This window comes from Callithrix jacchus, chromosome 1, assembly GCF_049354715.1.
Source record: "Callithrix jacchus isolate 240 chromosome 1, calJac240_pri, whole genome shotgun sequence".
Classification (NCBI taxonomy): Eukaryota; Metazoa; Chordata; class Mammalia; order Primates; family Cebidae; genus Callithrix; species Callithrix jacchus.
In genome coordinates this window covers 201,599,804-201,623,822 of record NC_133502.1, presented here as the reverse complement: position 1 = coordinate 201,623,822, position 24,019 = coordinate 201,599,804, and the positions used below count along the sequence as shown (strand labels likewise).

General features: G+C 58.1%; 1 protein-coding gene and 1 long non-coding RNA gene across 12 annotated transcripts; one reads left to right on the top strand and one right to left on the bottom strand.

The window, feature by feature from the left end:
* Positions 1–144: 144 nt before the first annotated feature.
* SMTN (smoothelin) lies at positions 145–23,438 on the bottom strand. Of its 11 annotated transcripts, none has more exons than XM_078338443.1 (21): positions 23,300–23,438; positions 21,474–21,604; positions 16,680–16,828; positions 16,187–16,339; positions 16,016–16,094; positions 15,825–15,922; positions 14,753–15,073; positions 14,595–14,667; positions 13,902–13,973; positions 13,319–13,819; positions 12,956–13,128; positions 9,085–9,237; positions 8,924–8,999; positions 7,648–7,812; positions 7,489–7,551; positions 7,207–7,276; positions 5,896–6,069; positions 5,583–5,700; positions 4,874–5,025; positions 3,724–3,888; positions 145–452 (listed from the first exon to the last, which is right to left on the bottom strand). In XM_078338443.1, exons 4-20 carry the CDS (start codon positions 16,214–16,216, stop codon positions 3,744–3,746), a joined length of 2,463 nt encoding a protein of 820 aa, XP_078194569.1. In that variant the 5' UTR covers positions 16,217–16,339; positions 16,680–16,828; positions 21,474–21,604; positions 23,300–23,438; the 3' UTR covers positions 145–452; positions 3,724–3,743. The 11 variants fall into 11 exon arrangements, with proteins under 11 accessions (XP_078194569.1, XP_078194570.1, XP_078194545.1 ...); XM_078338444.1 differs by having other exon boundaries at positions 5,583–5,697; XM_078338419.1 differs by having other exon boundaries at positions 16,187–16,280.
* LOC144577850 (uncharacterized) lies at positions 19,235–20,878 on the top strand. Its single transcript, XR_013522522.1, has 2 exons — positions 19,235–19,578; positions 20,064–20,878. It is a non-coding gene; the product is annotated as an uncharacterized LOC144577850 (long non-coding RNA).
* Positions 23,439–24,019: the final 581 nt, after the last annotated feature.

Here is a 24,019-nt window from a genome sequence, read left to right as displayed (position 1 = left end):
GGCGGGTGGGGTAGGAGGTCGGAAGAGGAACCGCTGAGGACCCCCGCATTCCCAAGTGTCTGGCTGCTGCAGTCGGAGACCTTGCTGAATTGCCTTTGGTTCAAACCCCCTTCCACCCTGAGGAGACGCAGGGAGGAGCCAGGATCGTTGAAAACCAATAATTTATCAAAACGCCGCGTGTGTATGTGGGGAGAGGGTGTCGCGACAGACAGGGCAGCGGTGGGCGGGCGCACAGGGAGGGAACGGTGCCCGGAGGGTGGGGGCAGCAGCTTGCCACTGGTGGGCCATGCGGGCGGGGAGGCTAGACATTCTTGCCGCGCAGGCGCAGTTCGTGGCGCCGCAGGTGGTTGTAGAGCGACTGCACATAGGTGAAGACACACTTGGGGTCGGGCTTTTTGCCCATGATCATCATGTCCTCCACCTCCACGAGGGGCACGCAGTCCACCAGCATCCTGCAAGGAGGGGCCACGGGGATGGACGTCATCGCCAGCCCCGCCTCTTGTGGCACCCCCTCCACCCCAAGGTCTTTTTTATTGCCTCATTGCCTGCTAGTCTTTCATTAACTCCAGACACGGAAAACCCTTCTAGGAAGGCAGGAATCCCCTGGCTTCATCCACTCAAGTCTAGAGGCATCCCTCGGGGCAGGGGAGCAGAGCTAGGCAGGTAGAAGCGGAGATGGCATAAGAGAGCCCCATATCAGACCCAGGCAGGTCCTGGGTATGTTTCCTCCAACCCTGGGGAGGGGCTGGATCCAAACCCTGCCCACGTTCTCCCTGGAGCCCTGCTTCTGCTCACACTCACTGGCACACTCCAGTTGGTAGAAGCCTCTCTGCTGGGCCTTTGCACCCAGATAGGCTTCATCACTGGACAATCTTTCTCTATGAACAGGTCTCACTATAGTGATCCTATGGTCCCCTGATTATTGTTTGCTAGCTGCCTGACCTGAAACTTCCTGCTGAGTGGCCCAGGGACCCCTTTTCTTTGAAGGGGGGTGGGGATAACCCTCCTGCTAGAGATGGAGGCCAGGGAGTGTGTGGGCGGCAGAGGAGTTCTCTAACCCTTATCACCTGCCTTGGGTAGAGCAGGGGAGCCAAATGAGGATTCCAACCAATACCAATGGACCATCTACCCCATGCTCAGGGGTGGGACCACCCTTCTGGCCATCCTTCAGAATGCTAGCTGCCTTTCACAGATAAGGAAACTGAGTCACAGGGCAGAAAACCCATTTGTTTCAAGCCTCACAGCTTAGTAAGTGCAGGCTGGGACACATGGGACTCAGGCCTCCAGCTCTGGATGTTGGCAAAGCCTCTTTCCCACTCTGGGGTGAGTGGGTTGTGCCTATGAAACAACTGATAGCCCCAGGGCTCTGAAGCTGGAGTCTGTTCTCTGGCTCCTTTCCCCTGTTCCTCAACCCCCAGAGCAAGACCTTTTCTGCCCTGATCCCTGTTTGCTGTCTCCTATCTGCCATGCCTAGCACATAGCAAGCATTCAGTGTTGCTGAATGAGTTTCCTAGAGCGGAGAAGCCATAATAGCAAGAATTGCTCCTTATTCTCAAGACACCTGAGAACCCAAGACCACCTCCCATTTTGTGCCCTTATGGACAAACTCAGAACTGTGGTAGGGCTGGGCCTACTCCCAGCTCATCTGGACTTCTTCAAGGAAGAAACCTGGGAAGCAGAACACCTCTGTTTTAGTCCAGATTCTATCCCTAACCAGTTGTGGGTGCTAGATGAGGCCCTGTTCTATGACTCAGTTTCCCCCTTTCTAGAACAGGACAGTCATTCCCTACCTCATTTGAGACCTCAGAAGAACTTAGGATGAATGAGAGGGTTCTGGGTCTGCTGCTGATGTGCTACACGGCCCTGAGGTCATCCCTACCCCAGACTGGGCTTGTTTCCTGAGCTGTACCATGAGGCAGAGGCTTCTTCCAGCTGTGACTATCATCCCGGAGTTCCCGACCTCCCTCTCCAACCTGGTGCTCCCTCCCGCCCCCACTCCCTTCCCTGGAGACCTTATAAAGCCATTGTTTACACTGGGGCTCACGCACGGCTCAGGGCTCAGGGCTCAGGGCTTGGGCTGCCCCAGTGACAAGCCAAACACCAGGCAACTTGAGCAACAGCACGGCTGAGTCACACTTTCCAACTGGATCAGGGCTGAGCTGGGCCCCTCTCCCTCCAAGCTGGCTTGCTGGGCAGCAGCTCCTAAGTCCATATATGACCTGGAGATAGTACCAAGCCCATCCTCCCCTCACCTGCACTCTGAGTGTATGTGTGCACATGTGGACTGCCCCCCACAATGGCTCCAGGCCCCGAGAGGCATCTGAGTGTGCCCCTACCTGTCACTGACTTACATTCCTTCAGGCAATCCCCTTGCTCCTTCTGGCCTCTATGTTTAATCCTCTCTACAGAATGGGCAGGAATGCAGTGATGGGGCAAGGAAAACAGTCACTAAGTGAGGAGGCTGGAGTCCCAGTTTCTGGCCCCAGCTCTGACCTAACCATCTTCCCTCTCCCTCCTACTCCCAGGAAAGTCTTTGCCCACCTCTCTCTCTCTGAGCTCCTTGTCTGTAATGGGCAGTTAGTTCAGGATCTGAATTCTCTACTTTGATACTGAGGTAAGGTGACCAGAGAGGAGATGCCACAGCTGGCTTAGGATCCAGAATCCCCAGCCAGAAACATCTTCCTGTTGAACTGGACATGCTCCTGCATTCCCCACTTTGGAGTGCAGCACCTCCAACTCCCCAGTGCCCACACAGAAGCCTGGCTGACTTCCTGACTTTCCCCCTCTCTCTCCAAACCAGACCTATTGGGAAGCCTTTCCTTCTAGCTCTTAAGCTATTCCAGCCATCTAGTCCATCCCATCTCTTGTACAAGCCTCATCCAAGGACTGTTCTAGAATGCTGTTCTGACCACATCCATCCACTGTTTGGAAACCTTTTATAACTCCTATTGTCCTCTGGAGGGAAGGTCAAACTTTTTTTTTTATTGAGACGGAGTCTCACTTTGTTGCCTAGGCTGGAGTGCAGTGGCATGGTTTTGGCTCCCTGTGACCTCTGCTTCCCAGGTTCAAGTGATTCTTCTGCCTCAGCCTCCTGAGCAACTGGGATTACAGGCACGTACCACCACACCCAGCTAATTTTTGTATTCTTAGTAGAGGGAGGGTTTCATCATGTTGGTCAGGCTGGTCTCAAACTCCTGACCTTGTGATTCACCCGCCTCAGCCTCCCAAAGGTCTGGGATTACAGACGTGAGCCAAGGTGCCTGGCCTGAAGGTCAGACCTCTTACTGTGGACCCCTCCTTCTCCCTCACATCCAGACTCAAGTTTCTTCCCTTCCTTGTTGCTGTGCTCTCCAGCTCTCTTGCCCTGCTAAGCCTAGGCTGATCCCTCTCCCCGGAACTACCTCTCCCTCCTTTAGCCTGAACTTGTTCAGATCCCAGCTTAGTTTGCACTTTTTTCAGATGTGGGTCCCAGACCTGCAGCCTGGGTCAGGCACCTCCCCCGGGCTTCCCCACCACAGTGCTGCTCACCTTTGTCATCACTGCCCGTTTGGAATGGTTTTGCCAGCTGGGCCCTGAACTACCAGAAGACAGGGCCATGTCTGGCTCCTCTGGTTTGACTAAATGCCCCCTTTACTTCCCCCACCCTCCTCCCTGGGCCCTCTCTGTGCCTTGCTGAGCAGATTCTGGTGAAACGGGGCAAGTGGGAGAGGCGGCGTTTCTCACCGTGGGGCCCCGAACAGGGGTTAGGACTTTTTGGTTTTTACCAGCCCCTTCTGGACCAGACAGCGGTAGAACTCCTGGATGTACGTGTACACGCACTTCCAGTCAGGCTCTCGAAGCCGCACCATGTCCTCTGTATCCAGGAGCTGGGGGCAGTCCGCATGGGTCCTGGGGAGGGTAGGGGGCCGGGAAGGGGTGGGGGATGGGGGCAGGAGGCCAGGGCCCCGGGTGGGGAACAGAGGGAAGAGGCAGAGAAGAGAGAGGGGAGGAAACAGAGAGACACACACATACACACACACACACACAGAGACATGAGTTCAGTTACGTCTCCAGTGCTGCAGTCTGCCAGCCCCCCGCATGCCACCTCCCCACTGTGGATGTGCCGCTCACTACCCGTCACTAATGGTGTGCAATGCAGACAGGGGTGGGGGCCAAACCAGTCACAGGTGCAGAGAACTCTAGGGACAAGCGGGAACGCAGGGTGGGGGCGACGGTGTTGGCACCAAGGTTTGAGAGGAGGGCTGTGCCCCGAGGAGAGGGGGTGAGGGAGGCGTGAGAGGAGGTGGGGGAAGGAGGGGGAGGAGGAGGAGAAGGAAGAAATTTGAGGGAAACCAGAAAGAGAAGGGGAGAGAAGGGGAGACAGATGGAGAAGGGTGCTGAGAGTGAGGTGAGCAGACGGGGCAACGATTCCAAAGTGGAGGGCTTGCTGAGGTCCTATATAAGCCTCTGGCAGGACTATATAGGCTGGGCGGGCACGGTGCCCGGGCCAGGAGCCTCCTTTTGGAATCTCCAGCCGGGATCCCGTGGGAGCAGGAAGCTCTGGTGATAGTGGGAGGAGAGCAGGACAGAGAAAGGGAGAGAGGGTGAAGGGGGCAGAGGGAGGATGGAGGGGATATGGACAGGGCCACCTGGTGGGCCTCAGCCCGGGCTGGTAGGCCGGCCTGTGGCTCCTTCGTTCCGGTGGGCACCTGGCACGCTCAGCAGCGGGAGGGCGGGGATGGAGAAGGACAGGGACTCTCTGGGCAAGGGGGTCTCAGCCGCTGACTGACAATGTGGCTGGCCTGCTCCAGGGGTTCTCAGGGCAATTGGGCCTGGCCCTGATGTCCAGCCCCAGATGCACAGCAACATGAGCAGGACCAGGGCCCACACTTACTCCGCAGATGAGAAGGCCACCTCGAAGTTCTGGCGTCGGTTCTGAGGGCTAAGCTGCCCATAGTCGAAGGCCTCAGGGAAGAAGTTGTGCACCAGGGCACAGAAGGCCATCCCGTCACTCCAGCTGGAGGAGAAGTTCTGGATGTCCACATGCTATAAGCCATCGGAGGACTGGTCAGGACCCTGTAGGCAACTCCCCCTGCTGCCTACCTCTTGGCATTCTGGTATTCTCTGGGCACAGAGAGGCCCTGTCACTTGCCCAAGGCTGCACAATGAGTGAATAGAGCACACGCCTCCTCTGTCAGTCTGTCAACTCCCATGTTAGCGATTTCAGGAACAGAGCTACTGAGGGGCCCAGTGCCACCCAGCTAAGGTCATGGTCATGCCTCATCAATCCTTCCCTCAGTTAGAGAAATTGACTCAGGGCCTCCTACACAGCAACAAAGAGGGGACTCCAAAGAGTGGGATCTGGCCTTGAACCCTGTTCACCACCCAAGAGGCCCTGTCACTTCATCACTGATTCCGGAATTTAAGGCTTGTCTTGTGTCCTCTTTGAGCCTCAGTTTCCTCACCTTAAGAGGCTTTCCATGTTCCCTGTGAGGCCACACAGTGGTGGAAAGTTACTAGGGAATGAAAGGAGCTCTGCTTAGAGGGAGGTGCTGAGCTGGCTCTGAGGAGGCCTCCAGGCCCCCTGGCCTCCCGGGGCTCACCTCGTAGCCTCGCGTCTTGGCTCGGCACCAGTCCAGCAACATCTGCTTGATGCTGTTGGCGTTGGGGACCCCGAAGCTGGTGGATCGCTGCACGGCTGTGCGGGGTCCGCCAGGGCTGCTACAGGGACGGTGTCAGAACCAGGTCACACGACTATAAGAGGTGCTGCCTCGGTGGGCCCACCGAGCAGATCCCAGGCCCCGCCTTCCATGATCTTCAGGCCTTTGCACCACAGATCTAACGGTGCATTCTTCCGTCTCTGCCCAGCCAACTATCAAACCCCGCCCCCACTGCCGGCCCCTTTCTGCAGCTCACCAGGCCGCGCCCTCCTTCTCCAGCTTCTCAATCATGGCCTTGCGCGCCTGGGAGGCTGAGGTCTTGGGCAGACTCTGCGCCTTCATGAGCTCTTTCTTCTTCTCAGCCTGGCGTTTCTCGAGGGCTGCCAGGCTGCCTGCCCGCGGGCTGGCCTGGTCCTCACGGTCAAAGATGCTAGGGGTTGGGGAGGCACATGTTAGGCAGGGAGAGGAGGGCTACTCCCCAGCCTGGGCCACCACTCAGGAGGGGGCTCTTGTAGCACACTAGTATCTCCACTGCCGCAAACACCAGCCAGGGAGGGAGGCATCCTATCTCACCCATTTTACAGAGAGGTACAGAGGCTCAAATGACAGCAAGGTTTTCAACAGGTTTCCGCCCCGGCCTTCCTCCCGCACGGGGAGTTCTCTGAGAAGGCTCATTGTACCCTCAAGTTACAGGCGAGTTTAGCTTCTGAGCACTATCGGCTAATAAAAATGACTAACATAATAATGTAATACTAATGGTAATTCATCTCTATTGATCCTTTCCTGTGTGCCATTTTAAACTTCACAAGGAGGGAGGGGCCTGACCAATTGCACTAAAAGTGAGGAAACTGAGGCCCCTGGCAGTAACTTGCCTAAGATTTCAGAGGACGTGATGGGCGGGGCTAGAATTTGAACAGTCTCTCTGACTCAGAGTGCCTGGACCCCTTGGGTCCCCATCCTGGATTCTGATCCTCTTCCTGCTTTCTGCAAGCCCCAATAGCCTCTGTTACATGGGGGTGCCCTCCTGCCTCATAGAGCTAAGGTATAAAGGTGCTCTGTGACCTGGGACATGGTTTGCAGACACTGGGAAGTGGCAGTGCCACCAGCAGCTCAGTGTGGTAAGTAGCCCTCTCTAAGGGTTCAGTGCTATTGCCGCCACTCAGATATGAGCCCTAAGTAACTCGCTGGCCTCCCTGAGCATCCACCTCTCCTATGGTGTGGCTGAGAATTAAGTGAGATCCCAAAGTGAGCAGGATCCTTAACTCTCACTTGGCCCCTCCCTGGCTGTAGACCTATTACCTCCCAGCATCCCAGGATACCCTTCTGTTTTATTCATTTATTTATTTTTGAGACTAAGTCTTGTGCTGTGGCCCAGACTGGATACAGTGGAGCAATCTCAGCTCACTGAAACCTCTGCCTCCCAAGTTCAAGCCTTGGTCTCCCAAAGTGGTGGGATTATAGGTGAGAGCCACTGCACCCAGCCTACCCTTCTGTAAAATGGGTTTTGCAGTTATGTCCCCTCTGGCACTGACTCCTCTGTGGTTGGGTAGTGGGTACTGGTGCTCACCTGCCCATCTTCTTGGATGAGGAGGAAGAGGAGAAGGTCTTGGTTTGCACCATGGTGCTGCCACTGCCATCTGCAAAAAAGGGGAAGGGGCACCAGATGAGGGCCTGGGATGCACATCAGGAGATGGGATGGGAGGCTGTGTGGAGGTACGGTGATAGCTGTAGGCAGAGAAGAGAAAATGATGGCACAGTTGAAGACACGAAGAGAGAGCTCAAGGAAGAGTTGGAGGAGGTGGGCGGGCAGGCAGGCAGGCAGGCAGAGGACGATGCCAGGTGGCCTTACTCTCCGAGCGCCTCACGAAACTCGACTCCACTGTGGTGGTGCGGGCCGTCCGTGTGCCATCATCTGCAGGGGCAGAGGATGAGAAGGATGTGAAAGGCACAGGGGGCTGTGGGAGGATGTGTTCCCACCCTGAGCCCTGGGCCCCACTTGGCCCCTTACTGGAGTGGACGAGCCGCTCAGTCTTGGTAACAGTGCTGACAGCAGAGCCGTCAGCCGCCCGCTGGCTGTGCCTTGTGGTGGTTTCAGTGGCTGTGTTGCTGCGACCCTCCCCTGGCCGGGCCCGTGCCTCCTGCAGCCGCCGTTCCCGCTCCTTGTCCCGCTGGTCTGGGCAGGGGATGCCCCATGCATGAGCAAAGGGCCACCAACGCCCACACAGCACAGATGCACAGGTGCGTTGGGGCACACAAGATGGGGTGGAGGGTGACTTGTTAGAAACATTAATGACACAGGTAACAAGGGTCTCTCTAAGAGCAGCTGGGGTGAGGGGCCAGGGAATGGAGTGTGGGAAGGGGCTGATGGACTCAGGTAGAAACTAGAGAATAGGGAATAGCTAAACACAAAGATAAAGATGTAAGAAGGGAGTTTCTATGGGCATGAGTAGCTGAGTCAGGAGACGGTATCTAGATCTAGTAAGGCAGCAGCTGAGTCCAAGGAAGGAGAAGCTGGGTGAGGAAGTAGCTGAGTAGGCCATCAGTGGGTCTTTGGTTGTAGGAGAAGAGCAGCTGGACACAGAAATATCTAGATCCAGGAAGGGAGCAACTGATGGGATCTGAGAAGCAATTTGATCCAGGGGAAGAGTAGTTGGGAGAGAAGCTGATGAAGGGGGTTAACTGGGCTTAAAATAGAAGTAGGTGGGTAGAGATAGAGGCTGGGGTGGCCATCGGTGGGCCCCCGATGGCTTATTAGATGCTCAATTAGAAGCAGCTAATTGAGAGTACTTGAGAGGGAAGCAATTGAACCCAGAATCTAAGGGAATGAATAGATGTGTCCAGGGAAGAACTATATGAGGGAGGAAGTTGCTGTGTCCAGGAAAGGGGAAGCTGGATGGGGCAGAGGCTAAGATGGCCATCAGTGGACTTCAGGGAGAGGAGCAGCTGGGAGAAGGAGTATCTGGATTCAAGGAAGGAGTCGTTGACAGTACTTGGAGAAGCAACTGGATCCAAGGAGAGAGTAGCTGAGGAAGGGAGTAACTGGGTCTAGGAAGGAGAAGAGAAGCTGGTTGGGTAGAATAACTGGGATTGCCAGCAGGAGAGAAGCAGCTAGGGAAGGGAGCAGCTGGATCCAGCAGGGAGTAGGCAAGGGAACTGCTGGGTCTAGAGAAGAAGCTGGGTAGGGCAACCATTGAGCTGAAGTGTCCACAAATGGACCCAGAGTATGAAAGGAGTAGCTGGGGAGTGGGGCAGCTGGATCTAGGGTAGGGCAACTGGCTCTCTACCTCTCTTCCTTTGTCGGAGCTCACGAAGTGCAGCCCGGATGAGCTTCCGCTCTTCAAAGTCTGTGCTCTGATCCAGCTGCATAGAGAGCCCGTCATTGCCTACCTGATGCCTGCTGGTTCCTGGCTTCTGCCAACCCCCAGCCCACCAGATCTGGCCATACCATCTTGTCCAAGACTCCTTCATCCTCAATAGTCATCAGCTCCTCAGCACTCAGGGGGGTTCGCCCTTCTGGTGCTTTGTCCACTTGGGTCTGCTCAGCCCCATTGGCTGTTTCCACTGCTGCAGAGGGAGGCTCTGCTGGCTCTCGTTCCATCTGCAGGGTGGGGAGAGGGCATGGACTTTAAGCAGGGGCATGGGTGAAACCCACCATGCTGGCACAGCCTTGGAAATAACCACTAGCCTGCCAGCCTGCCCGCCCAAGGATGGCCATGTTAGAGTCAGGAAAGAGGCATGGACAGCCTTGTTGTAGGGCTCCATGTACCGAGCATTGTATTAATACAATTGATGGTAATAATAATGATGATTTCCAGTCTATAGTAAGTGTTGTATAAGCACTAGGGATTTTACTGTCCCTATTTAACAGAAGCAAAGGCCGGGCGCAGTGGCTCGTGCCTGTAATCTCAACACTTTGGGAGGCCGAGGTGGGAGGATCACTTGTTGCCAGCAGTTTGAGACCAACCTGGGTAACACAGCGAGACCCCATCTCTACAAACACAAAAATAAAAAATTAACTACGTGGCCAGGTGCGGTGGCTCACGCCTGTAATCCCAGCCCTTTGGGAGGCCAAGGTGGGTGGATCATGAGGTCAAGAGATCTAGACCATCCTTGTCAACATGGTGAAACCGCATCTCTACTACAAATACAAAAATTAGCTGGGCATGGTGGCACACGCCTGTAGTCCCAGCTACTCGGGAGGCTGAGGCAGGAGAATTGCTTGAACCCAGGAGGCGGAGGTTGCGATGAGCTGAGATCACGCCATTGCACTCTAGCCTGGGTAATAAGAGTGAAACTCTGTCTCAAAAAAAAAAAAAAAAAAAAAAAAATTAGCTATGCATGGTGGTGTGCACCCACAATCCCAGCTACTCAGAAGGCTGAGGTAGGAGGATGGGACTTGAGCCCAGGAATTAGAGGCTGCAGAGAGCTATGATCAGCAGCTACACTCCAGCCTGGGCAACAGAGTAAGACCCTGTCTAAAACAAAACAAAACAAAAAACCAAAACAAGACCCCCCCGCCCCCGCCCCGCCAAAAAAAAAAAAAACAGAAGGGAAAACAGCTCAGGGCAGCTGACTGACTTGCTGGTAGTCTCTCTAAGTGCGAAGTGGCCTGGGACCTGAGCTAAAGGTGGTCTAACTCCTGAACCTCAGTTATTTTTGCTGCTTTGTTCCCAGCCCCCTCTCAGGCAGGCTCTGCTCTGTGCTGCCAGTTCCTGAGGTCTGGGTCCTCCTGGGCCAGTGCCCAGGCAGCACATGTTGCCCCCCATCCCCCTGCCACCTTGCCAAGGGGACTGGCCCAGGGCCTGTAGACTCCTGACCAGGTGTTTGACTGGGGCTGCCCTGAGCCAAGAAGACCTCTCTGAAACTCTCCTTTGTACCACCTCCCCCTTCCTCGCCCCTGTTGGAAACCATCCTCTAAGGAGTCTCCAGCCCTGCAGCCCTCCCAGCCCCTTGAAGACAAGGTCTCAGGTCAACTATTATGGCCCTTCCTCTCCTGGCAGGGCCTCTCTGTCTGCTATAAGGGTAAGGAGAGCCGCGGTGGCAGCTGTTTCAGGGAGGCTTGGTCTGGCCAGGGTGCAGGGCGGTGGAGCTGGGGGCTGGGGCCTGGGCCATGCCAGGGGCTGCCAGGGCAGCTGCCATGCATGCCTCAGGGCTGGAGCCTGGCACCCTCTTGCCCCAGTCTTGGAGCACTAGTGCCACAGTCCCCAGTCTTCATAGGTAAACTGAGGCTCAGAGAAGGTGATGACATACCTAAAGTCACAGCGGAGGCAGAGCCTGACTCAAAACCACCCCCTCCCACCAACCCAGAGGGACTTACGAGACTAGTGCTGCAGGCAGTGCTGGAGGAGCGGCGGCGGGTGCTGAAGGCAGGTGGGTGGGCCACAGGGGTCCCAGCATCCTCGGCCGCCTGGAAGAGGGCCTCAGGGTCGGCAGCAGCCAAAAGCAGCTCACTGGGCTCCAGCTCAGGCTCGAGGCCAGACACAAGTGGGACCCCCAGTCGTAGGCTCAGCACCTCCACCTGCCTGCTCAGTGCATCCAGCCGCCGGCTCAGTGCTGCTCTCTCTGCCCGCAGCTCTTCAGCTGCCCGGGCCAGCGGCTCCACCGTGGCCACAGCTACCTCGGCTGCCTGGGTCACTGCTGCCCGGCCTGCCTCAGCCACTGCCCGCAGCTCCTCCAATGCCCGGCCCAACTGCTCCTCCAGGGCTGCAGCCAGCTCAGGCCCAGGCCCTGGTACCCCTGGCATGGTGCTGGTGGGGACTCTATGGGGGGTAATGGTGGGGCAGTGGCAGGGGCTGCTGCCTCTGGCTGACAGTGTCTGAGTCTTTGCAGCTGGTCTGAGGGCAAAGGCAAGGGCAGCGGGCCTGCCCCGCCCCTGCCTCCTAGCCGGCCACCAGCCAGCTGGAGCTGCAGCCCAAATAGAAACCTATTCTGGGATCCTCCATGGAAGGGGCAGTGGGGGAGGGGGGCCTGCCCAAGCAGGCAGATAGCCAGGCCTGGCTCTAGCCCTGCAGAAACCATACACCTGCAGGACAGTAAGACTGCATGGGTATAAAGATCACTGAGATCAGGGTCCCGTGCCCATAGGTGAGGAAACTGAGGCAGGGAACAGGAAATGGACCTATCTGAGCCACCATGTGCAGATCCAGTCTGCTGGACTTCACTCCTTTACCCTCATGCCATGCTGTTTTTGACAGCTGGAACAGATAGGGGGAATGGAGGCACAGGGAGGCAGGACTTTGAGTGATCTGCTGCAAAAAGTGTCTTGGCCTGAGATAAATGCCCTCTGGCCCGCCCATGGTGCTCACATCCAGCCACAGACTTTGAGCAAGCACATTATGGACACATCATCTGTTCCCCCTTGGTTCCAGATGGGTAAACTGAGGCAAGTTGATGGTGTCAGACCCAGGTCTCACTGTGGCACCTCCCATCCACCTCAAGAGCCTCAGCTGGTCCCCCCACCCCACCTCACACAATCCCTTGTCAGAGGGCAGCTGGATCCTGCTTTTTTGGAGGAAGGGTGCTTTTTTTCCCTCACTCTCTCCCTGTCTCCTGTGAGAAGGCCCAAAGCTGGCTCTAGCCATCTCACCTCAGCCAAAGTCCCGTTCAGTCCCTGGTTCAGCAAAGAGGGCATTACCTGGGCAGCCAGGTGGCCCGCTTGGGAATCCCTTTCCCAGCTGAGCTCCTGGCTAGTGGATCCTGGACTTGGGAATGAATAATGGAAGGGTGCTGCGTATTCAGTTCCCAAGGCACCTGCTAGGCTGCTGCCTCACCTGATTGGCACCCCCCTGCTTGTCTGTCCCCCATCAGTGCATCTGCCCAACCCCCCCAGGGAGGTTGACGCAGATGTTAATCGCTAATCTCCAATCTCCTAATGGGCCAGGCTGATCTTAGATCAGCAGATGAGCTGCTCTATACCTCGGGGCTAATGTCCAGTGTGGGTGGGCGCAGGGGCACTGGGTCTGCCACAGGAAGAGGGGAGCAAGTTCCCACTACTCTCTCCGAGCCTCAGTTTCCCCATCTGTTCACCAGGAATGAACCAACCAGTTTTGGACTAAGGATCAGAGATCAGCATGCAGGAAGCTTAATGCCAGTACCGAGTAAGCTTCTGACACACTTAGGGGCTGATACGCTAGGGTCTGGCCTTAGCTCTGCCGCTGATTAGCTGTGGTCTGTGAGCAGCCACTTCCCTCTCTGGGCCTCAGTTTCTCTGTGTGTGCAGTAGGGGAGGAACAGAGGAACCCTGCTAGCCCTACACCCTGAAGCAATCTATGTGAGATTGACAGGTTGTGAGGCTGCTGGGGTGAGGAGGGGCTCACCTTGAAGCTGCAACCTCCTCGGCTACCGGGGGAGGCATGGCTGAAGCTGGTGACATGAGTGACACTGCCCAGCCGAGTCAGGGTCCCAGGACTGTTGACACGGGTGATGGTGCTCTTGCCCCCACTACTGGTGCTGAGGAGGGTCGGGGGCGCCCGCAGCCCCAGCGTCAGTTCTGAGTGGGGAGAAAGGTGGCTGTCAGGAGGATCAGGTGGAGTGAGGGTAGTGCCAGCCAAGGTTGATAGTGCCCTTGCTCCCAGCACACCCTTTGAAGACACCCTGAGCCCTGGCCGCAGCACCTGTCCTGTATGCAGAGGTGCGGTTGCAAGGCACTCATTCCCAGTGGGGAGGCAGTGGGGGCCTACCTGCCCTCTGGTTGCCTGTGGAGGCCTGGCCACGGCCGTCCTTGATCTCGATGGTGAATGTGGTCTTCATACTGCCCCCTGGCTCGGCAGTGCCGACAGCCACGGGCAGCGGGGCACCAGGCTCCTCTGAACGTGCCACAGGCCCCCCTGCTCCGTTTTCAAGGGGCCTGGCAGCCAAGCCCCGCCCCCTGGGGCCCTCCTCCTGGGGGCAGCTTTGAAGCTGGGCCGGGGGCTGGGCTACTCCACGGTGCTCCTTACTGAACCGGGAGGAGGTGTCACTGGGGCCCCGAGAGGAGGAGCCACTGGAGGAGGAGGCAGGGGTGGTGCTGATGAGGGAGGGGCCCAGGAGCCTTTTGGGGGTCAGGGGACCTAGGGCAGCCCGGGGTGTGCCATCCTGGAGCCTAGCAGCCATAGGAGAATCAGATGTGAACTTGTGTACACGGTCCCGCACAGAGCCAGCCCGCTGGAACGAGGAAGGTCCGCTGGCAAGGGGGGTGGACTCTAGAAGGGACAGGAGGGCTGTCAGTGGCTGGGTGGGTTTGGGTCTGTCCAGAATCTAGTAGGGGGTGAGAATTGGCAGTACCTCGGTTCTGGGCTGGCTGGCGGGGGCTGAGCACCGACAGGGAGCGTTGGCAGGGTCGGGGTCTAGCCAGGTCTGGCAGGTTGGGGAAGGGGTGGTGGCCATGTGAGGAAAGAGAAAAGACAGGGGATAGTAGGGGTTCACCTCTCAATCCTCTCCTCTACACCTCCCTAGCCTCCCACCCTTTCCTATACCCAACCCCCATCCTGCCTCTCCATCCCCTCTTGGATCTCACACTCCGGCATCACTACTCGGCTTTGTCTCTCCTACAGGCACCTCCTTCCCCTCCCACACCGACCCTAGGATGATCTGGACGTTCCTGGGGGCCGGGCAAGACTTAGGCTGGAGGAAGGGTGCCAAGATCCTTCCTGCAGATGGGGAGGGGGGACAGCCCCCTGGCCAGTGCTGCCCACAGCTCTAGCTGGAAGATGGGCAGACTCCCTTATTGGGGAGAAGAATGTGCCTGAGGCTGGTTGCCTTTCAAGGCTGCGGGGGAGGCCTCTAGCCATGGGGGTGGAGGGGGAGGTGGGCCTAGCTGGGGGCGGGGATACTTCAGGGGTGGGGTGCAGTGTCAGGGACTGCCTAGACCTGAGGAAGCTGGAGCTGCCAGGCACAAGAGCCCATTCTCTAGGCAGGGAAAGGGAGGCTGGGAGAGGGGAAGCAGATGCCTGTGACTACCCCTGCTGGGACCCTCACCTGCTCTCTTGGTGTCAGAGGGGCCTCTGGGGGGACTCTGGGCAGCAGGGGTCTCTTTGTGGCCTGACAGGAGCTGCAAGGGAAAACACGGCATGAGCAAGGCCTGACTCCCAGACCCGCTCACCTGCCCGGCATCCCTGCCCCTTGTCCAGACTCACCTTGTTGGCCACCTGGCCCTCAGTGCTGGGGAGCGTTGGAGACTCCTGAGGCTCAGGGCTGGTGGTCTTGGGTGGGCTGGCGGGTGGCTCTGGGCTGCCTGGAACCTCGGCTGTAGGGCACTGGGCCTCAGCAGGCTCCAATGGAGGCTCGGGAGAGGCAGGGGTGGGTGAACTGTAGGGTGAGGCAGGTGAGCGGGAGGTGCTCCCAGGAGGGGCCCGCAGCAGGAGTGTCACTGTGGTCACATCCTGGCTGGTGCCTTCAGGGGTGGGGGTTGGCTTTGAGACCTCTGCCTGCTGCTCTTGTTCCACTTGCTCTGACACCTGCAAGGGACCCATAGGATACAACCAAGGCTCCCTAGGCCTCAAGCGCCACTCCCGCCACCGAGGGCCAGGCTGGCAGGTGCCGAGGGCAGGGCATGCAAAGCAGAGCAGTGGGGACATGGCTTCCTGTAGGCACACCTGTACAGGCACAGGCACTGGCCCTGGCACGCTAGGGCAATCTCTGATCCCCACTTCCCGATCTCTCGGCACTGCCTAGCCTAAGGTGTTCAGAGAGGACCAGGGTCTGATGTCAGTGGGTGGGGATGGCAGGAGACCTGTTGGGGACAGGAGCCTTAATAGATCCCTGGAGCCGAGGTTCCTGACCCCTGGCCTCAGCCTGGTTCATCTGGAGTGGGGATGGGGTCCTTCCAGGACCGTGGACCCAGCAGCCTCTGCTGGCCACTTAGGGAAACTGCATGGCCTGACCTCTCAACCACACTCTCTGGAGAATAAAGAGAACTGTGAACAGTGCCCCATGAGCCACCTGGGGTCTGATATACAGGCTCCATAACCCAAGGTAAGGGTGTGGGCTGTGTGGAGGGTGAAGGACAGCCCTGGGATGGGTTGAAGCAGGGGAGGTGCCAGGGCCAGATTTGCATTTCTGGGAGATCCCTCTGGCTGCTGAATATAGGCTGGGTGGCAGGGGTGGGCCCCTTACAGTCAAAGACCAGCCTAGCAAAGACACACAGGCGCTCTCTGCTACTGGCATCCATGGGCACAGGACGCTGGGCCACCCTCCCACCCACCTTACCTCACACTGTTCCAGCCTGTGTGCCACTTGCCCCTTGCTGTCCTCTCTGGAGCCACCGTTGGGACGCCCGCTGTACAACCTCCCAGCCAAGGTGGCCGCTGGAAGGGAAGGAGCAAGTGTCAGGTGAGTGTCGGGGAGGTGCTGTGGACAGCAGACAGCAGGACAGGGGTGGGGCCAGAACATGAACATACCCTCAATCTCCTGAGCCCGGACGCGGCGGATGGCAGCTCGGATCAGCTTGCGCTCCTCATACTCACCGGCGCTTCGCAACTGTGGGTGAGAGGCAGGCCGTGAGAGTTGGGCTGTGGAGCCCAGGTCTTCATCTGCCCTGCCCCCATTCCCTGCCCCAGCCTGGGCCTCACCAGCGCAGTCAACTCCTCCACATCGTTCATGGACTCCAGCTGCCCTGCCAGCTGTGCCAGGGCAGCCCGCTGCTCAGCTTCCCGCTGCTGAGAGCTGCAGAGACATCATGACTGTACCCACCACTGCCATGGCCAGGTCGTGGAGGATGTGGGCTAAGGGTAGGAGCCAGAACAGAGTACCCAGAACCTTGGCAGAAGGGCATGTGGCTGTGCACACCCTCTGACTGCACACTGACACACTTATGCCCATGGACGTGGGCACTAATACCACACACTCAGATGTGCTGACTACACCAGCACAGCCACAATGCCATGATCAGTACATGCTCCATGCCCACAAACATCCCTGTTTTTCCAGAAGCCTGTGTGCACATACTGCTGTTTGCACATGCAGTCCACAGATACACTTGTGCTCACGCCTGCCAGCACGCATGAGCTGAGCCCTGGCACGCACTCACCCTCTCGCCCGCATGTTCCATCCCCTGCTACTCACTGCAGCCAGTTCTCCTTGTTGTCCTGCCGCTCGGCACGGAAGCGCTTGGATGCCAGGGCCTCCTCCTCACGCTCCAGCTCCTGCCGCTGCAGTTCCCGGATGGCTGAGCGGATGCGCCGCCGCTCTGCCAGGTCCGCTGTGACCTCCAGCTGCAGCGGGGGCGAGGGGCTGGTCATTTTGGCTGCCAGGGGCAGAGGGCTGGCACCAGCTGCCCACAGCTCTGCCTGGGGCACAATGTATGGCCTGTGTCCACTCCCTCTGCCCCAAGCCCTTCACGTGGCTTCCTGCCCACGCAGGGTCTCAGGGGTAGACCCAGCCCCCTGTTTCAGCGCTCCTGGGGAGCCCACTGTGCATTGTGGTTCACAGAGCACATGACTGTGAGTGGAGAGCCAGAAACCACCCACCTGTGCCAGGTGCCAAGCCAGACACTCGTTCCTGCAATTCGATTTCTACCCGTCAAAGCCCAGACCCCCAAGAGCCAGGGAGCTTTTGCACGAGGAGGGAGACCACCCTGTGGGCCACTAACAAGGTCCCTAGAGGGAAAAGTGACTTGGGCTGCTGAAGTCCACCCTCTGAGCAAGGGAGGATTCCATGGTCTAGTCACCAAGCACCACAGCCCAGCTGGGGGTAGACTGCCTCATCCACAGATGGGGAAACTGAGGGCAGGTGCTCAGGGGTCCTGCCTGGCTGAGGGCTATGCTCCCCACTGCACTGGCCTGGCCCTAGCCACCATTGAAGGAGCCAGGGTGCAGAGTGGGAGGACCACTCCCCCAGACATATAAGGCAGCTGGCACTAGGGGCCACCTCAGGGCCTTAGAGAGGGCATCCCTGGGTGACAGGGGTTCCTTCCAAGTTCTCAGCCCCTCAGTTCCCAGGAAATTGAGGGTGAATGGTCTAACCAGGTTTAGGAAAGAACACCTTCTCTGGAGTGAGTCAGCCAATCCTGTTGCCTCCCCCACACCTCCACCAAGTAGAGCCACCCCCTACAGACCCCCCGTGGCTCAAGGGAGAGAGGACTGGCCCTGGATCCCCCAGGAAGATAGTGGCAGAGATAAGCCTCCAGTGTGGGTCTAATAACCAAATGGGAGCCAGTAAAGGCAGGTGATTTCCTCTGTTCCCACTCCCCAGATCATTTGGAGTAGGGCCAAAGAACCCTCTATCACCTTCCCTTCTGCTTAGTGGGAAGGCCAGGTGGCAAGGGTGGGAATGAGGTGGAGACCGTTTTCAGCAGGGAGTGTGGGCTGGCTCAGCTCAGCCATGAGCCAGCTTGTCGTAGTCTGAAGACAGCATGGAGAGTCTTGGAGGCAAAGCCCCCCAGGCTCCACATTCCTGAGGCAGCCCCCCAAAATTCAGGCCAGAGCCCCTAGTTGATTCCAGCCCCAGTACAGTCCTGGCTGGGTGATCAGGGGCACATCCCTGAAACTCTCTGTTTTGATTTTCTTATTTGCCAGTGGGTGGGGGTGGGAACAGTGACTTGGGCTCTCCTGTACATGGCTGCAGTTGCAATAAGCATCACCCCCATACTTGGTTCTAGCCAGTCAGGAGGAGGGAGAAAGATGGAGAGGGCAAATGGGAAGGGCAAGATACCCCAAGGCATCAGTAACATTTATGGAGAGCCTCTAGGTCGAACCCGGTACTGAGCCCCCTGCTTGTCCTAAACTCACAAAAACCCTAGATACTGTATTATTCCCATTTGACAGATGAGGAGATTGAGGTCCAGGGAGGAGATGCGATTTGTTTATGGTCAAATGACCTGAGCCAGGATTTGAACCCAGGTTTCTCTGATTCCAGGGCCTGCCCTACACTGAAGATAGCTCTGCTACTGGGGTCTGTTTGTCATGGTGGGGACCTCAGGGACCCTGGCACTGTGTTGGAGACCCCTCTAGCCTGGACTAGAGATGCTCTGAGGCCTAAGGGGACCTCATAACAGAGGCGAGGAGAAGGAGGGTCACTCCCCAGCCCCCCCATCCTGGCTATGTCTCAGGCTTAGAGCCTCCTGTCGTATATTTGGAGACTGGGGGCCGGAGGGGACAGTGGGCCCAGCCCCTCCTGTAAGAGAGTAAAGAGGCCCAGAGGTGCAAGTGCCAGCCTTTTGTCTCCTAGGTCCCCATTCCCAGTGCTCCAGGATCTGAGACTGGGTCCTTGCCCCTGGCAAAAGCCTAATGTAGGAACTTAACCACCTCTACGACACAACCCCGGGAGCTTCAGTGTTCCCATCTGGAAAATGGGAGCCTCCCTCGGATCCCCCAAAGTGGGTGGGCAAGGCTGGGGACTGACAACCTCATTCCATGGGTCACCCTATGGCACAACCCTTCCCTTTGGGCCTGGAGGCAAAGGTTGGACCACAGTGTCCCCTCTGTGTGTCCTGGGTTCCACCCTGCCAGGCCCCACCACCGTGTAAGGAGGGGACTGTGGGAGGGAGGGAAGGAAGTACAAAGCGCCATTGTCTACTGAGGGGGAAGGGGAAGGGGATGGGGCGGTTTCCGAAACTGCCCAGTCAAATTCTCCCGGGAGGAAAGAGGGTGCTTCCTCCCCCTGGAGGGCTGGCTCTCCGCGTACTCTCTGCCCTCACTGCTGGGGACTCTGGCAGGCCCTGAGGTCTCGCTGGGCCTGTCTCCCCAACAGCATAATGGAGGGGACTCTCCGGATGTTCTCTCAGTCCCAGCTCCCCCAGTAGCCCTTAGGGGACCCGCCGGCAATGGAGCGAGGCCTCGCCAGGGGGCGCTGAAGGTCAGCAGGCTATGCGACTGCCCTCCCTCGCGGGGCGCCACCCTCGCCTCGCCCACCCGGCCTCACGCTAGGCGCCGAAGGGGGAGCCAGATCGGAAGTCCCCGCTACCGCCTGCTTCAGTGTCCCGATCTACAGGGAAGAAACCGAGGTCCCCGGGACACCCAGCTAAGTGAGTGGTGGAGCCCGAACTCGAACCCGGGACCGACGCAGAGGGTGTCCCGGAGGGTGGTGGAAGGGCACGCGGCATGCCAGTCTCCAGGAGTCCCCATTCCGCGCAACCCCCAGTCCAGTCCTCAGGAATGTGCGGGAGCCGGGGCCGGAAGCTGCTGACCGCGTCCCCAGATCGGCCCGACGCTGGGGCACAGGGCAGGCGGAGCGGGCCCAGCTTTTCCTTATAAGGCCCGGCCCCGGAGGGAGGAGCCCGGCTCGGGACGCCCCCGTTCCTGCCACGAGGCCGGCGGGGGCCGGGCCGGCGCGTGGGGCGCAGTAATGGCGGGCGCTGGGGGCTGGAGGAGCCGCTCCAGGGGTGGGAAAGACTTCGAGCTGCACCGATCCCTAGACCGAGGCAGGTTCCCATATGTCCTTTCCCAGAGATGGGGGCGTGGGTGGGCTGACTTCGACCACTGCTCCAGCTTCTCCCAAACTCTTTTTCAGCGCCGCCCGAGCCTCGCATGAGAGAGGGAGGTGGCGGCGGAAGAGCCCTGAGCCTGACTGTGGACACCTTGTGATAAGGATGCTTGGGAACCTGGCCTGGAATTCTCTCTTTTTGAACTGCACTGCCTCTATGACCCCCACTGGGGCTCGGACGTCCTGAGGGGAGGTCGAGCTGACTGACTGGTGGGCATCTTTGGAAACCCAACCCCATCCCCTCCAGGCTGCACACATCTTACGATGGCAGTGGAGAGGCAGACACCCAGTCTAATGCACTGGTCCGAGAACATACAGGCACAGTGTTCTCGGGGGCAGGTCATGGCAGCAGCTGGGCACTGCGAGTGGCTGGGTTACACTGGCTGGTTCCAGTCTCTGCCTTCAGCGGAAGGCATGGGGATGGGGTGGGTCATTTGTTCTCTAGGTAAGGTAAATCTTTAATTTAACCCCCAGGACAAGGGTCAGGGACTGGGGAGATGGAGCTCATCTGCCCCTCCCCCAGGCCAGGCTGCCTGGTCTGGGAGGTGAGGGGGGGTTGGGGGGGTTGGGGGAGGAGCCCTACCCACTGTTGCTCTACAGCCTCTCTGTGCCTGGGGTAGACAGGACTCTCAGGAAGAGCAACAAGAAAGGGGATGGAATGCCCTCATCTTTCCTCCACCCAAGATCCGGGTCCATGCCTCATTCTGTCACCATGCCAACCCTAGGACCTAGAGTTTGTGTACACACCTCTCCCTCCCTCCCTCCATGTTACACCTAAAGGAACTGAGACCCACGGTGGAAAAATGAGATGAGAAGCCACAGAACCCGTAAGGGCCCAAAAAGCCTCTCTCACTCTTATGGCCTTGACTTTTCCAGGACTCTAGTCCCCCATGGCCCACTATGGGGTTGGGATTTTGGCACAGTTCCTTCTTAGATGGGTGTCCTTGAGCAGGTGATTTCAACTCTTGAGTCGCAGTGCCCAGGCTTTCAGAGCTGCTGTGATTATTCTGTGACATGGGATACCCAGTGCCCAGCCTGCCCCCTGCCAGGCCTTGGCATTATTAATCATTGCTGCTACTATTATCACTGGGCCAGTTTCCAGGGGTGGGCACTGCCCTGGCTATTGCTCTGGAGAGGCAGATCCAGCCTCCCCACACCTGTGGCTGCACATGGGCGAGTCCTCAGCAGTTACTGTTTAAACAGGTGATGGCCGTGGAGGGCTGGGAAGGACTAGGCTTCAGCACCTGGCATGGACAGGCACATGCCACAGGGGCCTCTGCATAAGCCACATGGAACTGGCCTACCCATGTTCCTGTGTCTTTCTCCTCCTGACCTTTCCCCCATCACTTCTTTCTGCCAGCTGAGAGGTACCTGGGATTGGCCCTGCCTCTCTGGCTTGGCTTTCCTGTCCCCACATTGGGTGATGGGGCCACTTACCAGCTTCCGAAGGGCTCCCTCATCCAGCCCAGCTAAGGTGTCGTCTGCCATCTCGCTGGCCCCTAGCTCCGTTGGTTCCTTTCTGGTGAGATCCCAAGTGCCTGTGGCACCTGTCACCAGCTCAGAGAATTCTGCAGGGGACAGACATGAATCAGGCCTGCTGGGGCTTCTAGAAACCACAGGCACTTAGGCTCTGTGCCTTAGTTTCCCTCTCTAACCTATAAGCATCCATTGCTGTCCCATCCTGTAATGTGGCTCATGGCTGGAAGCTGCCCTCTGCTTTAGGGTGGTTTGCTGGAAAACTCACCAGGGTAGCCCCAAGGTCTCTGGTTCCAGCCCTGCCAGCTTGGCCACCAGTCTGCTGTGTGGCCTGGGAGAGACTCTCATCCTGTCAAAACCTCAAACAGGGCGGGCAGGGACCTGGACTGAGAAGCCAGGCCTGGCAAGGCCCACCCAAGCTGTGCTCACCACCAGGGGGTGCACTCCAGTGTTCACAGTTTCCTGCCCCACCCACCCATGCCCACTCCCTACACAGCCCCCACCCATTCTACAAGCTCAGCCTCTGGCTGTGGGCTGAACCCATATCCAAGATTTTGCTGCCACCACCACTGTTATTCCCCCAGGTATAGGAAGGTATACTGTCTTCTAATTCTTGGAGCCAGCTCTGCTGTCCCAACCTCCTGAAGTCAGGTGTCCAGGTACCCAGCACCTCCTGCCAATTCACAAATAATTCAGTTCCCCACCTGGAAGGGCCTTCAGAAGCTGACCTGCCCAACCTCCGGGTTTCAGGCAAACTGAGAGGATTGGAGAGGGCCAAGGATTTGCCACCAAGCAAGGAGGAACCCAAAGACTTAGAGGGCAGAGAAGGATGTAATCAAAATCTTGGTCATCTCCAACTTCTGAAGCTCCATTCCAAAGTGCCCTCAAGGGCCTAGGACACGCTCAGTGACAGGGGCAAGAGCCCCATCTTGCCCCAATGACGGGGCAAAAACCCTAATGCTGCTCTTCAAAATGGACCCCTAACTTCTGGCCCAGCCTCCCAGCGCAGATCTCTCCTTCCTCCTGTAGCCCTAAGTAATGTTTGTCTGGAATTTGAGGGCCCCTGGTCTGGCACACTGTGGATGCTTACTAATGTATGGTGACTGAGATGGCCCCAGGACTACCCCCCACCTCCTGTTGATTCATCTTTCAATCATCCCTTCCCTCTCTTCAGACAGTCACTTGGGAAGTCGCCCTCTCGCATGCATGGGTCGGGGATAGGGGTTACCCCTCCACACAGTTGGGGTGTGTGGGACCCTGCCTGTTCAAGTCACTGCTTGCTCTTCCTCCCATCCGGGTAGGCTCAGAGGTGTCAGCCTCCCAATCTCGGCCTGTTAGGGTCCTTGCCTCTTACCTACTTATTCTGTCTGGGTTAAACCTCTTCAAGACTGTCCAGTGGTCACCAGCCTTAAGTTCTGCGTACATTCTGGTTCCCCCCACGTATTTTCTTCTAAGGGGCAGGTGTCCCTAATGGCTAATAAAATCCCTGCCGCTGCCCTTCTGCAATGGGGTAGCCGGATATTGTGAGGGGCCTCAGGGTTCTGTGGCAGCTTCCCCAGGGTTGCTGCCACCAAAGACAAGCGCCCCAGTGGGGCGTGGAGCCTCTCAGGAATCCGCGGGCGTCTTCCCCCCACAGTCTCAGAACTTTATCCCATGGCTTAGAGCTCTCGTGGACGAGTGAGGGCTCCTAGGTCTGGACGTTCCAGAACTCCTGTCCAGACATCCGGGTTCCACCCCCGGACACGTTGGGGCAGCACCAGGATACCCCCCGAAGTCCGCACACCCACCTCTCAGTCCAGCCCACCCGTCTGGCGCAGGCTCGGCTTAGCTTGTTCGGGACCCGGCAGATGGATTAGATACGCGCAGGCGGAAGGCGCCGCGACCGGGTGTTCCAGGCCCGCTCAGCAACCGTCCCCTGGATTCTGTGGAGAGCTGCCCGTCCAGCCGCGCCAGAGACCTGTGGCCCCGCCCCGTCCCGAAGCACCAGCCAATCCTCTGTTGGGTACCTCCCACTCTCGTGCCCCATTGGGAAAATTCAATTTGACGGTCACGCCCCGGAGGAAGACCCCGCCCCTTGCGGGCCAGGGAGATCGGAGATCATAGTCTTGGGGTAGTTTGCTGCGGTGGGTTTAGCGATTCGGGTGGGCATTGACCGGAGCCCATAGGCTCTGCGCCAAGTTGGGGAGGGCGCCCGTGCCGAAGTAAGTTTCCTGGGGTCGTAGGAATCTCAGAGCCTTCTGGACAGCCCGTCTCCGCCCTCCTCTTTGTTCCTGAGACCACGTCCCTTCCCTCGACTCCACCCTTTTCTCGCGTCTGTTTAAGCTCTGCCGCCGTCCCCAGGCTGCTTTCGGGACACCTGGTCTGGGCCACCTCCGAGCAGGGCCTGAGTGATTGGCAGCACAGAGTGATGGCCCTGTGTTGGAGCGCCGGGACCATCTCAGGTGGAGCAGGATCAATCACACAGCAAGCCTTCCCAGCCCACACACCTTTGCAAAGACATTGTCTTC

What these genes read in the sequence shown, in the direction of transcription:
- SMTN (XM_035269799.3), bottom strand. Translation starts at nt 21,524, where the DNA reads ATGGCAGACGACACCTTAGCTGGGCTGGATGAGGGAGCCCTTCGGAAG. An exon ending in CCGGGCTCAGGAGATTGAGG is followed by an intron (nt 15,923 to 16,015) that starts GTATGTTCATGT and finishes CTTCCCTTCCAG; the next exon opens with CGGCCACCTTGGCTGGGAGG. An exon ending in GTGGCCTTCTCATCTGCGGA is followed by an intron (nt 453 to 4,873) that starts GTAAGTGTGGGC and finishes CCCTCCTTGCAG; the next exon opens with GATGCTGGTGGACTGCGTGC.